At 38.7% G+C, this 17,591-nt stretch overlaps 2 protein-coding genes across 3 annotated transcripts in view; both read right to left on the minus strand.

Annotated features, from left to right (window-relative positions):
* The window catches only part of LOC306868757 (nucleolar transcription factor 1-like), a 967,110-nt gene that overhangs the window by 467,394 nt on the left and 482,125 nt on the right, over positions 1-17,591 (minus strand). The gene's annotated exons all lie outside the window — the stretch shown is intronic.
* Positions 163-16,891, minus strand: LOC306868760 (protein FAM117A-like). 2 transcript variants are annotated; one of them, XM_079415097.1, is made up of 8 exons: positions 16,391-16,891; positions 11,193-11,338; positions 8,199-8,294; positions 5,820-5,939; positions 3,689-3,805; positions 3,487-3,613; positions 3,074-3,227; positions 163-2,320 (listed from the first exon to the last, which is right to left on the minus strand). In XM_079415097.1, exons 1-8 carry the CDS (start codon positions 16,506-16,508, stop codon positions 2,053-2,055), a joined length of 1,146 nt encoding a protein of 381 aa, XP_079271223.1. In that variant the 5' UTR covers positions 16,509-16,891; the 3' UTR covers positions 163-2,052. The 2 variants fall into 2 exon arrangements, with proteins under 2 accessions (XP_079271223.1, XP_079271222.1); XM_079415096.1 differs by having other exon boundaries at positions 11,193-11,341; positions 16,391-16,870.

A 17,591-nucleotide genomic window follows, 5' to 3' on the forward strand; every position in this document is an offset into this window, starting at 1 on the left:
TTTACGTAGCGGTATGTGTACAACTTGGATTGGTCCAAATAAGCAAAAGCTGACGACATGCAGCCAATCACAGGGCGGGAATCTTTAAGAGGGCGGGGCAAATAATTCCTCCGCATGCATCACGTGTACGTCTCATTCATGCAAACATGAAATCATAGAATTCCGATTCCAAGTGTTAAATTTAAATGTAAACATATAAATGTACATTACAGTGTAATATGTACAGACAGACAGACAGTCTGATAGATAGACACATTTTTTTTTAACAAGGTCTTAAATATTTTTCTTGTTTGTGGAAAAAAAGTATACATGTACATATTTACTTAATTATTTTTCAGATGTATTCTTGTTCTATGTATTACATAATTGTTTGTTCCTTATTCGTGTAATGGACAATGCTTTGGCAATACTGTGCAAGTCATGCCAATAAAACTCATTTGAATTTGAAAATTTGACTGACAGACAGACAGACTTATGCTCAGGAATGCATAATTATTAAGCTGATATACAGAACAACAACCACACTCTTATTTATCTGCGCTTCTCATTTATGGCAGCCAAAACTCTGAGTAACATAAATTCACAATATAGAAGACAAAACAGGTTCGGTGTACAATAACTGTACTCAAGACAATCAATCGGAGAACAATGTCAATAAAACAGCACCCTTACAGAACAAGGTAACAAGTGAGAACGTAAAAAACTGTATAGATGATGCCAAGACTGAGACACAATCCATGCAAATATACGGGATAATAACAGTGCTTTAAATAACAGCAAACAATAATTAGCTGGAAGTCTCGTTCTTTATGATATGCACACACTATACCTGAATGCAGCAAACTTGCTTGTGTCTTATGTGAAGTGTTTGTAGACCAGCCTGTGCTCAAAGGAACTGAACAATATGACCACTGTGGGTAAGATTAGTAGTCAAGTCTGAAGTGAAATTCAGTAAAACATACAGCACACTTATCAAGTGTGTAGCAAAATAAACCCTTAATGGGGTCCCGTCTGTATTCTTGTCTTACACTGAATTTAAGGGTCAGCGGCCCACAATGCATGAAGACCTCGGAATAAACAAGTAATAATGGCCTCTGCCTTTCTCTCATTACATTATACATGTAACACAGTTTCTCTGGATCGGTGGATCTCAGAAAATATCCCCATCATATTTCAATCCAAACTCAAAAGATAAAATAGAAAAATAACCAAGTCTATCATAGTACCTATTTTATACATGTACAAATATTTTTTATTTTTTTAAACTTTAATACAGTAACAAAATATGCGGCTTACTTGTCCTACAATTATGACAAAAAATATATTTTTTTTACTTTTTCTTTTGATTGGCGGTGAAATATGACGGGATATTTTTGACAAGCTTTGTAAGATTATGGATAATAGCTCTTCAGTGAATATTTGGCGACATTCATTAAACACCTACAGTTCAGAGCTGTACATGCTGAGAGCGTTCAAAACAGTCCCAGCCTTCAAAAACACCAGCTGATGAGAGACTCTCTGGTCTATTACTGCCTCTTTCATGTTGTTAAAAAAGTCCAGCATGCAGTAAATACCTGTGTCTGTAAATACTGAATTAAGAAACACATGTTTCTGAACCACAATCTCTGTAAAACCATCACGGAGCGGATCAGGCTTATAACGCACATGTTTTATAGTCCGTCTAATAGACAAAATCTGTTCAGAATGACTCTTCTGACAGAGCTAAAAATATATTCATACACAGATGATGAATATGCATCAGTATTGTTTTATAGAAATTATGGAAAATATAGCAATAGGTAAATGCTATAATGTGAAACAAAATGGTCACAAATGCCAAGTGGAGTGTCCTGAGGTCAAAAGGTTGCCAACAAATCACATCGGAGAGAGTCCACCGTAGTTTTAGATGAAGACAATTTCTGCATTTTGTTCTTCCATCATGATTTTTTTCCCTCTCTGTGCCGATCAAAACAAATCAGTTACTGAGTGGATGAGCACTTTCTTCTCTTTGAGACGCTTTGATGTCAAAGTTGCTGATGAGATGTCCTCCATTCACAGAGAGGTGGTGGTAGGGTCTGGGAGGGTGCCGCTCAAATAACCACCCACAGCATGTCCCGGCGGCTGGCAGGGGGCAGCACTCTGAGCCGAACAGCCAGTGACGGGTGAAACAGACAGGCCACGAAATAACAGGTCCATAGAAGGGAGGAGGGGCTTGAGGAGACTGACAGGACAGAAGGCGGAGCCACCATGAGGTATGAAATTCACCTTGTTGGGGTCAGGACAGGAAGGCTGAAGAGGAGCATTTCCATGACAGGGAAGGCTGAAAAGATGAGATCGAATGCATATTATATATAAGTACTATATGGGGGAAGTCGTGGCCTAATGGTTAGAGAGTCGGACTCGTAATCGAAAGGTTGCGAGTTCGAGTCCCCGGCCGGCAGGAATTGTAGGTGGGGGAAGTGAATGTCCAGCGCTCTCTCCACCCTCAATACCACGACTGAGGTGCCCTTGAGCAAGGCACCGAACCCCCAACTGCTCCCCAGGCGCCGCAGCATGGCTGCCCACTGCTCCGGGTGTGTGTTCACGGTGTGTGTGTGTGTGTGTGTGCATTTGTTCACTACTCACTGCTGTGTGTGTGCACTTGGATGGGTTAAACGCAGAGCACCAATTTCGAGTATGGGTCACCATACTTGACAATACGTCACGACTATATATACTATATTTAATATGTTTTATAGGTCACTTTAGTTTGGGGACCAATTCTCACTATTGACTCACTTAATTAACTTGACTTTTGCCTCAATCAACTCCTAATTTGTTGCTAATTAACAGTTAGTAAGGTAGTTGTTGCGTTTAGGTATGGGTTAGGATCAAGGGATCTAAAATATGGTTATGCAGAATAAGGCATTACTATGTGCTTTATAAGTACTAATAAATAGCCAATAAGCTAGTAATATGCATGCTAGTAAACAGTTAGTTAGTAGTGAGAATTGGTCTCTAAACTAAAGTGTTACTGTTTTATGTTTATTTCCTATCTAACACATACAGCGGTTTGAGTTTGTGCTAAACTTACATGGCCTCCTCAGACACACGTACTCTCTCGCAGCCCTCTGGAGGTTCTCTCTGAAAGACATACGTCTTGTTGGGACGAGGAGAAGATGATGGTGGCTCAGAAATACATAGAGGAGGGGAGGAAGGCGGACAGAGCAGCCCACACACAACCATATCTATACACAACACGCACACAGATAAAGACAGTCATCAGCCAAATACATATTACACAATTAACAGTTTCACACAGACCTTCCTGTCAAGTGTTGATAAAATATGAATGACGTCCCTAAGAGCAAGTTCAGTTTGTGCCTTTTTTTTTTTTAATCATTAGACTCTGAGCACATCCATCTTTGGCCATCTTGTCTCAATTTGACATGGAACATGAAATATAGACTTTATAAAGTCTGTTTCTATATTTATACATATACTGACCAGTGTCTGTGATGGTGCAGGGAGAGTGTGAGGGGGACAGCTGGGCAGGGGAAGGGTCGCTCTGTGAAGCGCTGCTGTACCTCTGAGCTGGGACGGGGGCTCTGTGACCATCTGGTACCTCGAGAATCTAAACACAATTTTATTTAATTTTTTTTTAAATGGAAGATCAGAAACATACACATTCAAAGATATACACACTGACTTTGTGCTGTTCTTTTGCTGTTTCAGACACAAAGACTCCCTCCAGCTCCAGATTTTGTCCTTCAACACTGCATCTCAGTCTGGGGGCCAATCGGCTCAGTGGAATAAGAGGCATCGTCTGCGCGCACACAAACACACACATCAATGATGAACCGACTTTAACTGAAAATTAAGTGTTTATTATTTTCCTTTTGCATTATCAACGCAATGTTTTCCTGTTTACTGTAAAGCTATTTAAATAAATGTGACTTGACTATCAGAGACATATAAACCAACATGTATACAAGTACAAGCTGGAAGGAAAAAAAGTGTGTGTGTGTGTGTGTGTATATACAGGGCCTTGTGAAAGGATTCATACCTCTTTATTTTATTCATGTTTTGTTATGTTGCAGCCTTCTGTTAAACTGCTTTAAATTACTTTTTTCCCCCACATCAATTTAATACTCCATACACCATAACGACAAAGAAAAAAACAGATTTGTGACAACTTTGCAAATTTATTAAAAATAAAACACTGAAATAAGTGCATTGCATAAGTATTCATACCCTTAATGCAGTACTTGGCTGAAGCACCTTAACCTCAAGTTAAGGCCTCAAGTTTTTTGGGTATGATGCGACAAGCTTTGCACATCCGCATTTGGCAATTATCCAAGCTCTTTCAGGTTGGATGGGGGAAGACGCACATTTTCAGGTTTCTCCTGAAATATTTGATTGGCTTCAAGCCCAGGCTGTGGCAGGGCCACTCAAAGACATTCACAGAGTTGTCTATAATCCACTCTTGCTGTGTTTAGGTTCATTGTCCTGTTGGAAGGTAAACCTTCCTTTCAGGTTCTGAATGCTCTAGACTGGGTTTCCATTAAGGCTATCTATATATTTTGGTGCATTGGTGCTTTTCTTCTACTCTGACGAGCCCCTCAGTGCCACTGAAAAACAGCCCCATAGAATGATGTTGCTACCAGCGCACTTTACTTTTGGGATGGTACTCTGCAGGTGATGAGCAGAGCCTGGTTCCCTTCAAACATGATGCTTAGAATTGAGGTTCATCAGACCAGAGAATCTTGTTTCTCACATTCTGAGGGTCCTTTATGTGCTTTTTTGCAAATTCCAAGTGGGTTTTTGTGTGTCTTCACTGAGTAGAAGATTGGTTTTTGCTCAGATATACATTTTCAGCTGTTAGACCTTTTCTGAGAGGTGTGTGCCTTTCCAAATCATACTCATTCAAATGAATTTGCCACAGTTTAAGTCTATTGGAAGTGTTGTAACATCTACAAGCGATATGAGTGCCCCTGAACTAAATTTCAACTGTTCCAGATAAGGGTATGAACACTTTGTTTTTTATTTCTAATAAATTTGCAAAGTTGTCACAAATCTGTTTTTTTGCTTTGTCATTATGGTGTATGGCGTGTTAAATTGATGTGAGAAAAAAGTAATTTAAAGTAGTTAAACACAAGGCTGCAACATAAAAAAAATAATAAAGGGGTATGAATACTTTTATACTATATAAATACTAATATATATATATATATATATATATATATATGTTTTTTCTCCTCTCTTTCCTCATGTTATGCTGTATTTCTTCTTTATTGCATTTCGTTGCCTTGTACCTACATGTGCAATGACAATAAATTGAATCCAATCCAATCCAATATATATATATATATATATATATATATATATATATATATATATATATGGCAGTTAAATGTAACCTGAACATGTAAGATTGACCTGTATGTGTGTAATATAGTAAACATGCAAAGCATACAATGCACATAGATTTATGCATATTGTCACCTCTAAATATAACACTGTACAAAGAGAGCCACTGCCACATAACCAGCTTTATGTGTGTGTGTTTTCGCCAATATCAATGGCCATATCAATGGCTGTAGCTCACTGACACCATCTAAGTAAAGCTGCTCTGTTTTTAAATCTCTGTTGCTAGTGAGATTTGGGCCAATCTGAGAGGCTTATCTCATAATGACTGATCATAAACAAGCACAACCTTTCTAAATGCCCCCAACCTTTCTGTTGATGTCCCTGAGTCTCACTACTGTAAACTAACAAGCTGGTGAAAATGCATTGATACATTGTTTAGAATTGTGGTTTGTTTGCACATTCTTGTTTACCTGTGTACTTCCAGGCGTGTGTGTTTGGCTGTTGTGAACGTGTTGGTGTGTGTGGTCACAGTCCATGGCAGGAGGTGCATGTCTGGAGCGTTTCTGTAAGGACTGCCGAAGCTTAGCAACCTGAAGGAGAGAAATATGAGAGTTATAGTATCAGATGTAAACTTATAAGGTGCAGAGAAGAGGCGAAACCTAACTGCAATTCCCTTTATGCTGACCTATAATAAAGGTTATACTTTCTGTTCAAAAGTAGAGTATTATCTGTGGACACGCTTATAAAAAGCAGCTGAGATGCCACAGAAGTAAAATGAGTCTAGAACTGAAAATTGGTACAGAATGGTTCCTGAAAATTGGTGGGACAGAGTGGCCAGGACTCATTTAAATAATGGGTCTAAATAATAATAATTTATTGATTGCTTTCAGGAAGTTTATATTATTTATGGCAGCAATGGTGGGTGAAATGACCAATATTCCTTTATAAGTAATTGAAATAATTTTTTATCATATAATGTTACATGACTGTTCAAATGTTTGAGTTTTTTTCTGTAAGAAATTAAAACTTTTTTTATTTATTTTTTCCAGAAAAGACACATTAAAAGGTAGGGTAGGCAATTTTGTAAAGGCTAGCAATAGCAAGCTTGCTTTGAAAGCATAAGATCCCACCCTCCCTGCAAATCACTCTCCAAAGCCACGCCTCCTCCAAAACACATGAACATGCACAGGCAAACCAGAGACTAACCACCCAATAAAACGGTGCCAGATTACCTCACGTCTCATTCACTGGTGAGAAAATATTACAGTACATAGTGCATCATATTACAATAATTGTGCCTTTCATTCTCGCTTGGTCTGCAATAGTGTAATGAATTGCACTGATGACATATGTCTAAAACAGCCTATCGTAATGTTTGGACTGAATAATCTGATTGGTCGAACATTTTATGGTCCTACGCCTTCCACAAGCTACATAAAAACATAAATAAATTTAGACCACTTAACTTGCCTTTTTTCATTATAACAGAGATCTAGGGGCTATGTAACTACCATATAAATTTCAAAGTAGTCAGTCCACCGTAAAGTGCACACAGCCTGCATAAAGTTGCTGTGTTTTTTCATGAGCCGCTGTGACTTCCGTAAAAATGTGACGTCCGAACAACTCAGTCACCGCCTTCAGTCACCATCCCGAGCACCACCTTCCGTCCTTTTGCCAAACCTCCAGACAGCATGGCGTCCATGAGCAACAACAAAACAGAAACATGTCGAAAAAAGATTCACTTTAACCAAAGTCTCTGCTTTAACGGATGAAACCAGATCGGCCGACTTGTAACATTACACTCTTCACTCAAAGGATGGACGATCTGACAGGACTGTTACTATGAGGTGGATCACATCTAACATGTATAGTAAAGACAAACTCACAGTGTCTATCTAGTCAAGATGAAGATGTAAATATATTTCAATTTCAGCAGGCAACTATTTTTACTGCTACAATATTATTCCAGCCACAATTAATCACAACAATGTATATACAATTACAAATGATTATATATAAATCGTCAGTTTGTTGTTTTACACACATGCACACAGACATTATTTCATACACGACAGTCGTGAGATGCAAGAAATCTTCAGACGCGCCCATAACAACAAAAGACAATACTTTATTGAACCTTTTCTGATAAGAAGTGTGCACAGCAAACGAGAGCATTTTTGACGATCGTTTCTGTCCAGTCCACTCGTTTTATTGCATTTAACCACAGCTGTAGTCAGTTTTTGTCTGGCAGTGGCAATTTCTAATTTGAGGCTGTATTACGTAGATTCTGGCACCCAACATCACAACAAGATGATATTAGCTCCTTATGTAGCCGAATCTGCTTTGGTTTGAATGGGCCACCTCCAGGGCAATTTTCCCTTTGTTTTGCTTACAGCTTAGCACGGTGACGTAATTGCGACGTCAGTCCTACATGACCCTAGTTACCTGTGGTTGGCCTAGCGGTGCGTCACTCAGAAAACAACAGGCCAATCAGAAGATAGGCTCATGAATATTAACTAGACAGGCCAAATCGACCTGTTTTTATCAGAGAAAGGAGCTGTAAAAATATATTGAGATGGTTTTTGGTACTTATACCGTGAATATATATTCTTAAGGACATCAAAACCTAAAATAAAACTCCAGAAAGGTGTACAATATGGGACCTTTAAATAAAGGGCAAAATATGCAGCCTCTGTGAGCATAAGAGGCTTCTTTCAAAATACATTACAAAAATCTTACCAACACCAAACTTTTCTGAAGGGGTAGTGTGTATATTAAAACTCAATTATTTTGTTGGAAATTAAATTTTAATTTCAAACAACATTTTCCGGCCAACATCAATTACTTACCTCTCTGAGGTGTTCAGCGCTACCCCATGATGCAGAGCGCTTATGACCACCACCCCCTCTCCGCCCCCGCGTCTCCTCTATCCAGGAACTGGGAGTCTAAGAAAAGAAAGAAAACAAGCTTACATTTCACGTTATTTTAAAGTTACCAATTTTCAAAAGCTCACACCCACAATGGTTTCTCAGCGAGACATCAAAGCTTCATTTCATTCAGGATAATCAAAACTGAACCTCCTCTCTCAAAATACCAAACACCCTCAGACGTTACAAAAACTAATCCAGCCCTTTCCACCAAACACAAGAAAGCCGATAACACACCCTCCCTTAAATCCTGCTCTTTCATGCACCAGTTCGAGATAAAGCATCCGTTCCTGAGAGCGGTGCACCCTGCTCGCCAAGTGTTGACATGTTTTTCTGTATGTCACAAATGGAACTGAAAGCTGCTTCCGCGCCTCACTAAACGTATTTGAATACGGGACAGAAAATATGACACACCTGCAACACACTGACACACCCAAACACACACAGCTGTGCGGAGACGTGCATGATGGAAACCACCGACTCCGCTGCACCACATTTCAAAGATGTAGAGGTAAAAACACCAACGTGTTTGTCCTCAAGTGCACTCACACAGACAGACACACACGTACCGTCATGATCCCCCGCGTCCTACGGTCCCAGGCCTCGGAGAAGAAGTGGGAGCCCAGCAAGTGCACACTATATCGCCAAACACCAAATTATTATTTTCCAATCACTGAGCTCCATTCTCAGAGCTCATCTTAACCCAAAAAGTGTCCTCCTCCTAAATCTCCGTCCCTCTCTTCCTGTCCCTGCCAGAGGTCATGAATGTCTTTTGCGGTTGGGATGCTAATACAACAAAACGTAGTTGAAGTGAGCCATATTAAAACATGTCATCACCCCCGGCACCTGGGGTGCAAGATCAGGACTAACCGTGTCTGCTTAGTGGCTGGAGGTTTCACATGGCCCAGTGGGGGCAGGGTTGCAGGTTGATTTAAATATAAATTCGGCCCTTATTCCTTTCTGCCTGGACACCCGCCTGCCCGCCCGCCCACATCAGGCTACCGTTGGATTAGGCCTATAAACGAACATTGAGTTTGAGGGTCTGTATGCGCAGCACGCTAGATGCTGGCTAAAGTTTCAGAAGTCCCCTTCTGCACTCAAGTGGACCGGCCGGGCGGTCAGATGATGGGGGGTTGGGCAGGCTGTCTTGAGACTGTACAATTGTTAACTGTTGAATGTCCACTAAAAAGTGGGTTGCATTTGTTCAAGAAAGAAATGCATGTTGTAACCTGAATATATGAAAGTAGGGTGTGAGTGGGGGTTTTGATGGTGCATTGTATGTATGCGTGTGTGGCAGGGGTTGAGGGGGACGGACACTATGAAGGTCATGTTAAACAAAACCTTTTTTTGGTTCAGTGAAAGCATAGCGGATCACCTGCTGAGAGACACAGCCAAACTGAATGTAGCATCTAACCTCTCAAAAATCAGCAAAGCAGCGAGGTGGTTCAATGCTTAGTGTCAACAACTACATGTCTAGTCTACTAAATGAAACTAGAATTTTCCAGAAAATTAGAGTTGCAGGTGGTTTCCCAGAGCATTGCTAAGCAGATTTTAAAAAACAAATGACTCATGAAATAATTAAATTGAACTTAAAAAAAAAGAAATCAGTGCAATTAAGTGGTGCAATTCACAGCGTCACCAGAGAGATCATTTCTTTCACATGTAATCAAATTGGATTGTAAATGAAATACACTAATGTTCAAGTCTTTTATGCTCATTAAGGCTGCATTTACAGTGTTTGATCAAAACTACAATAGAACAGTAACATTGTAAAATATGCATACAATTTAAAATATCTATTTTTCTATTTGAAAATATTTTAAAATGCTATTTATTTTTTTGATGGCAAAGCTGAAGTTTCAACATTATTACTTCAGTCTTCAGCGTCACATTGATCCTTTAGAAATCATTCTGTTGCAAACAGTTGTGCCGCTTAATATTTGTGTGGAAACCTTGAAAAAAAAAAAAAAAAGCATTTAATCGAAATCAAAATCTTTTTTGTGACGCTATCGATGTCTTCACTGCCACTTTTGATCAATTTAATTCACCAATGTTGAAAAAAGGTATTAATTTCTTGCAGAAAATCTTACGAAGCCCAAACCTTTGAAAAATACATCCAAACGAATCTGAATCTAATCAGAATCAAACTGTAACCAAAGAAAAACAAAACGGAATCAAGAGCTTGTGAATCTGAATCAAATTAATATGGATGGCTATAGGATTGGAATGACTCAGATACCCCTTTCTGAATGTCTATAGGATTTTTGCCCTTTTTTATTATTCATACTGAGATATTCTCACATCTGATTGCTTAGAAACAATAATAGCACATAAACTCTCATAAATAAGCAGCATTGCACAAACAGTTGAATGTTTCTTACTGACTCAAATTATGTGAACAGTGCAAAACAGTGAGATGCTAAATAAAAACAAAAAGCCTCAGCAGAGACTTTCACCCTTTGTGTTTGACTGAATATGGCAAACCCCAGCAGGCATGTTGGAGCAGTGCTCCAGGAACCCATATGGAAACCATTTGGAAAAAAACAATATGGCTGCCGTTCCAGGCTGAGTTTTCCTAAACTCCTTCCATTACCAGCCAAACCCTTTCTCTCCCCAAAGCCAAGATCTTTAATTAGCAATCGCTTGACTTCAGCTCTCTAAAACAAACACTATATCCCCTGGCCATTTAAGAAATATTCTTTGCAAACAACACAAGTGTTAAAATAGCTGTGCATAATTATATATGTGTAACATATAAGACAGATCAAACCAATGGTTTGTTTTATTCCCCACTGAGTAGTAAAGTCTCCACTCCACATGGTCAGACAGGACCTCCTTTGTTTGCTATTAATAGCACAGACTGTGTTAAAGGAATAGTTCACCCAAAAATGAAAATGTGTGTGGGAAGGATCACACCTGTGTGGCCTTGTCATTGACACAGGTAACCGGCTGACACTCCGGTTCTCTAGGCCAGTTCCCCTGAAGGTACGGTCCCACCAAAGTGTCCAGAGACAATGTCCGTCGCAAGGTTGGCTTCGGTGGACGACCCTTCGTCTTGTACTCTGCTTCAAAGAGTAGGATAGGGAAAACAGAGTGAGAGAATAAAACTGTAAGATGTTTTTAAAATAAATGAAATTCAACATTACAAAGACACAGCACGGTATACTCTGTCCCATTTAGAATGTAAGCAAGAAGCTAGAAGTGAACTCTTTAAACTTCTCATTTTTGATTCATTTGATTACACTGACAAAAAGGTGCACCATTTTAACAAGGAACTGAATTACAAAAGGCTGTTTTATTTCCGGTATGAATACTGGATGCCCCTCACATGCATTAACGTACTACTATTTGAAATGTATGCTGTAAAGCTGCACACATTAAATACAAGGCATTAATGTTTGCCTACAGAACCACCTCTGGCTCTGCACCCCTTTACCTAAATTAATTTCTTCAGACTTATGTGCCCTCTAGAAGCTTGCGTTCTGCAAGTGAACGACGCATTATTGTGCCATCCCAAAGACACACAAAAACACTTTCACAGACTTTTTCATTAACTGTTCCCATCTGGTGGAAAGACCTGCCCAACTCAATCCGAGCAGCCTTACCCATCTTCAAGAAACGGCTAAAAACACATCTCTTCCATCTTTATTTGACCCTCTAACCCTAGCACTCTCTATTCTAATTTTATTTTATCTATAAGTCTTCTTTTTATAAAAAAAACAAACACACATTTGACCCTCTATCAATTGCATATTTATTCTCTAACTGTTAGTTTTTCTTGTAAAACTAACACTAGCTTTCTTTTTTCTATTCTGTATTACAGTTATGAGAATCAGGTAGGAAATCTGCTTAATTTGCATGAGAGTAACAACAGCTTAAAATAGCACGAAAACAGTGTGATGAATGAAATGGAATTGACTTCTCATTGTTAATTCAGTTGATTAAACTGTAAACAGATAAACTGAATTACCAAAGCCTAAATTACTGAACTCAGCCAAAATAAAATTTAAAAAAGTGAATGAGACCGGCGTCCCATGAGCATATGCACTAATCACTGTGCCACAGCTCTGCCATTAAAATGTGTTTCCGATGATATTTATGGATAATAATCTTTTCAATTTATCCTCTGAGCTGGCACTTTCAGACGCTTGTAAATCATCCTGAAACACATTCCATGCACGAAAGGCCCCTTATAAATAGACGCTGTTGTCGTAATGGATGCTGAACATCCTGGTGCTTCATCAATGCACTGCAGTCAAGCTAGTTATCAGACTCTTGCTCAAAATACTCCAGAGGATCATTTTCACACATACACAAGATGGTTTTCTTTTTTCTGTGCATTGATCATGTCATAGGAACTAATAATGGTAAACCTGATCTCCGACCTTGTCAGGTCCTTACAGGATCCACTCACCTCCTCCCAGCCCCTGGGGTCTTCTCAGTGGGTTTGGATACTTTTGATGGTGGAAGTTTACTGGTGGGGGTTTAACAAGACACACTTGTGTAGTATGGAGACTATTTTGTCACTGAGTTTGAGGGTGTGGTATAAAGCAGGTTGGGTGACTGTGTATGAGATTGTGACACTGTAAGGGTTGAGGTGTATGTATGGTTTGTCTGATAAGATGCAAGAGTGTATGTGTAAGGGAATCTCACGAACAACAAATCCAGGTCACATTTAACCCCAATGTGTGTGTGTGTGTGTGTGTATATATAAGTGCTGTCAAATGATTAATCACGATTAAATCGCATCCAAAATAAAAGTTTTTGTTTACATAATGTGTGTGTATTGTGCATATTTATTATGTATATATAAATACACACACATACAGCATATATTGAAAATATGTGCATGCATATATTTATATTAATATAATTTATATAATATATAGATATATTTAATATACAGTTGGGCAAAAAAGTATTTAGTCAGCCACCAATTGTGCAAGTTCTCCCACTTAAAAAGATGAGAGAGGCCTGTAATTTTCATCATAGGTACACTTCAACTATGAGAGACAGAATGGGGGGAAAGAATCCAGGAAATCACATTGTATATATTAGGGCTGTCAACATTAACGCGTTAACGTATGCGATTAATCTAAAGATTTTAACACGTTAATATTTTTTAATGCAAATTAATCGTTTGATAAGGTTTGACCCCAACTTCTTGCCGTCATCGCAGCGCGGAAGGTAATCATTGCCTGCGTCCCAATGTGCGCACTATCCATCCTAAATTCTATATGATATTAGTAATTTTCAATACTATTTAGGGCAGATAGGGTGTATAGTATGCACATTGGGACGCAGGGATTGTGTGATTATGGGGCGCCGGGCTCGACAAAAGTGAAGCGAACGCAGAGAGAGAGCGACAGTGCGCGAGAGATATACTCATATGTGATATAAGGGTACAGCGAACCAGTGTTGCTAGGGTCGCGGTTTTCCCGCACGATTGGGCTATTTTGAAAATACAGTCATGGGAAAAATTACAGAGCCGTGGGTTGGGGTTTTTTGGGCTACTCTTATAATGTATCGCGGCCGCCCAAAGTATACACATGTGACCGCAAAAGGAAGTTATTACAAACACTCGATGGTGGTTTAAAGTGAGTTCTGAGTAAAAGTGTACTATTAATCTCATAAATTGTCTTATGTAGCATGATGCTAATGTTAGCTCTAATGCACCTGCAGAACAGGTCCAATTCTTCTTCATAATGCATTTTATCATAATACTTCATGTAAGGTCGCAAGAAAATGTTTTGTTGTATTTATTTAGAAATACGTTTGATAAAAGTTGGGTGAATGTGTACTGGGATTGAATTTGCGATTAATCGTGATTAATCACAACCAAGTACTGTGATTAATGCGATTAATTTTTTTAATCGATTGACAGCACTAATATATATATATATATATATATATATATATATATATATATATATATATTTATTTATTTTTATGTATTATTAATTTCAAATAAACAATGTAAACAGTACAAAATACTACTGTAATGTACAAATACTTAAATTGTTTGGCATTACATTGCAATTATTTGCATTATGGCAATGAGAATGAGGTGAATGAGGTAAATTTGCATGAATGCAAAAAGATTTGCCCAAAAAACAGGTTTTGTTTTCTTCATGCAAAAAGAATTTGGGTTGAAATGTGACCTGAACATGTTCTTGACAGGTTTGATGAGATCATCTGTGTGTTTTTCTCCAACACAGCTCATGTATGTGTTTCACAGTCCTGATAAAAACTGCCGTTGAGCTGCATAGTTCAAAATCATATCCTCCTTCTACAAGCATAGTCGGCAGGAGGATATAAAAATACACATACTGGTATATGGACTAAAGTTACACCCAGCCAAACATGTTAACGCTATGAACGAAACCTCTGGCCACCGCTTGTGCTCCTTTTTGTTCCCACAGAATATAAACAGTGTGCCAAATTCGATGATGGCTAAAGCTCATGCATTTTTCTTTCAATAAACATATCACACATGATCAGACCAGGAAAAATAAATATGATAACTTTTTCAGCACTGATTTAAAACTGAGAATACTATACTCATATTGGCAACTAAAGGTACTGCCAGTGAGCCTAAATGTTTAATTAACATGCAAGATGTGAGAAGGGATTTGTAAAACTTCTTGAATGACTGATGTTTCAGTTCTGTGGACATTTGTGGAGATTTCTGCCTCGGTTTGCGTGGGTTGCACACGTGACTTACTGAGCAAGAAGACAAATGCTAAGAGACTAGAGGGATTTGCTGTTTACCGCCTTGGTAAATCACAATAAAAAAGTTATTTTGGTCATTCTATCTCTGTTTGTAGACCGCCGTGTGGAAGAGCTACTCTTCTCCAACAGCCTTGTGTATTGTGAAGATCTAGTTGCACCCAGAATCAAAGACCCTTTGTGATTCGCGCATTGTCCTAAAACTAAAGACAGGACTTCTCAAAGTATTCTCACCTAGTTGAGGAAATCTGACAATATGCTGATGTTAAAATACCTGACACCTATGAAAAATGTCACACTAAGACCAACGTTTACTAAAAACACAGACACAGTTTTTCTAAAGTAATAACTAATGCATTTTTTTTTAGAAAGAAAGAAAATACTAATTCAGTTTTTCTACTTCAAAATTTCATGTTTATTCAGTGTGTTATTTGCTGTTTCTTTGTAATTGTTTATTCAATTTATGGAGTGAAAATTGTTTGAAAAACTTTTTTTCAGTGTAGCTGTTACGCCAATCATAAAACACGAGTTTACAACCTCAGTCTAACTACTCCTGGTGAAACTAAATTATTAATTAAATAATTCAAATGCAACAGTTAAGTATACAACTCTGTCAATCAATAATGATCGAACTAAAGGATTTGAAACATAACCATCATAAAGTATGCAAATGCACTAATATTGTAAAAACACATGTTATTATCGAGCAAGCTTAATATGCAACACTCAATTTTACACAAAATTGAACAGTGGATCCCTGCTTCGTTTCTCTACCCACCAAAGGGCCTGAAAAAGCCCCCTGATATATGATACTAAACCTGCAATTAAAATAGTTCTAGTAAAATGCTTGAGCAACACAATACAATGTGTGAACTGTTTCCAAATTTGACATCCTCGTGTATAACAGCAGGTCGCTGGAATGTGACAGTTAAAATTTGTTTTTCCTGATGCTGTATGCAGATACTTATGATGAAGCAAAACAGACCTCTTGAGCACTGGACACACACTGTTTATGTGCTGAACATGCCAAAACAGTGATGAGAGCTGATCAAATATAACAGGCAAACAGTAACATCTGAAAAAGCGATTTAGCACGGCAGACCTGCTATGTTTATTCAATCCCATGCCATGCTTTGTGACCATCATGGCCACATAACATGTAGGGAATAAGGTGGGTGGGGGTCGTTCAGTGCACTGAGAAAATTCCTGTTGCACCGAAGCCTTAAAAAGAGCATCTGAACTAAGACTTATGCAGATTATCCATTCACATAATTAATATTCTCATCATTGTACCTAACAAAGGAGAGAGTTAGAAGAGTTGGGCAGACCAGTAAATAAACACATGGCATTATAAAGTGCTTTGGCGTGTTTGTGGTGGGTTTTACCTGCTTTGGTGTCTTTGCAGCGCGGTGCTGTTCGGTTCTGGAGCTGAAACAGGACCGTGGCTCGGAGGGGCTGCAGTCCTTGATTACCCACCCGGGCCACTCCACTCCGACACGACATTCCCACAGTCGCTTTGTGCTTTCAAAATTCTTTCAAAAGTTCACCAATCTCGCAAACTCACGCTTTTACTTACAGCTGATACTCCAGCAAAGGTTTTCGTCCAGCTTAGCCGTCAAAAAATAAAGTGTGTATGCAAATATTTTGATTTAGCACACTCGCTAGCTAGTCAGCTACTTTTTTTTGTGATGATAGTGAAGTTTTCCCTAACTAATTACTTTAGTTTTTTTATTACGTTTTTTTTATGCACCGTCCTAAACGGTTTATTTCACTTGGCCTAGTAAACTTATAGTTGAGGAGCAGAACTACATTGTATGGGCTGCTGCCAATTCTTCAGCGCACAATCTGACAACAGCAGCCAATCTACACGCTCGTGTCGGATACACAGCGTCTAAACACATGCTTCCACTCTGATTGGCTGCGGGAAAATACTACTCGCACTCCATTGGTCGATGGCAGCATCGATCTATTAGGGGTGGGTCTCAAAGGCGACTCTCCCCGCCCACTTCATTAATATTCATAGTTTCCACAGAGTTCTAACCAAAGGCCAGCAGCAGCACAATGCGTGGTAGGTTAACAGGTCTCCTAACTGAAAGAACATGGGGTTGTTGAGGCAAAACTGGAGAGAAATATTACAATTTAAATTTAATAAAAAAAAAAGTTTTTTAAGCAATATGCAGTTTGATGGGATATTTAAGGTGGCAAGCGTTGTTAAAGTGAATGTAAATATGATTGGAAATAAGTCATCCACCAATATATATATATATATATATATTCCCCTCCTCAGTGGCTGATGGATAAATATAGAATTTACCCATATGCTGACTCTATGCTGACTCGCAAACACATGTATACACTACTAAACTTCCCTCCCCCTATCAGTATGTTTTTTTTTAATGGTTCAGTTCTAAACTTGGATATTGCTTGAGAAAAGCTTTGAAGCATGTATGGCCCTTATGCATGCATTCAGTCAAACAGGTGGATGCTATTTCTGACCAAGCCTACTTGATAGCCACCAAAATTACGAATTAGCCGTGACACATTAATACACAGTACAGTAGTGCATTCCTTCACTTTATACAGATC

This window comes from Barbus barbus, assembly GCF_936440315.1.
Source record: "Barbus barbus genome assembly, chromosome: 4".
NCBI lineage: Eukaryota > Metazoa > Chordata > Actinopteri > Cypriniformes > Cyprinidae > Barbus > Barbus barbus.

Bases quoted from the DNA above. Each gene is read 5' to 3' on its own strand.
- LOC306868760 (XM_079415096.1), bottom strand. From the start codon at position 16,508: ATGTCGTGTCGGAGTGGAGTGGCCCGGGTGGGTAATCAAGGACTGCAG. The intron at 5,940-8,198 runs GTAAGTAATTGA...TCTCTCCTTCAG, and splicing joins GCGCTGAACACCTCAGAGAG to GTTGCTAAGCTTCGGCAGTC. The intron at 2,321-3,073 runs GTAAGTTTAGCA...TCATCTTTTCAG, and splicing joins CGTGTGTCTGAGGAGGCCAT to CCTTCCCTGTCATGGAAATG.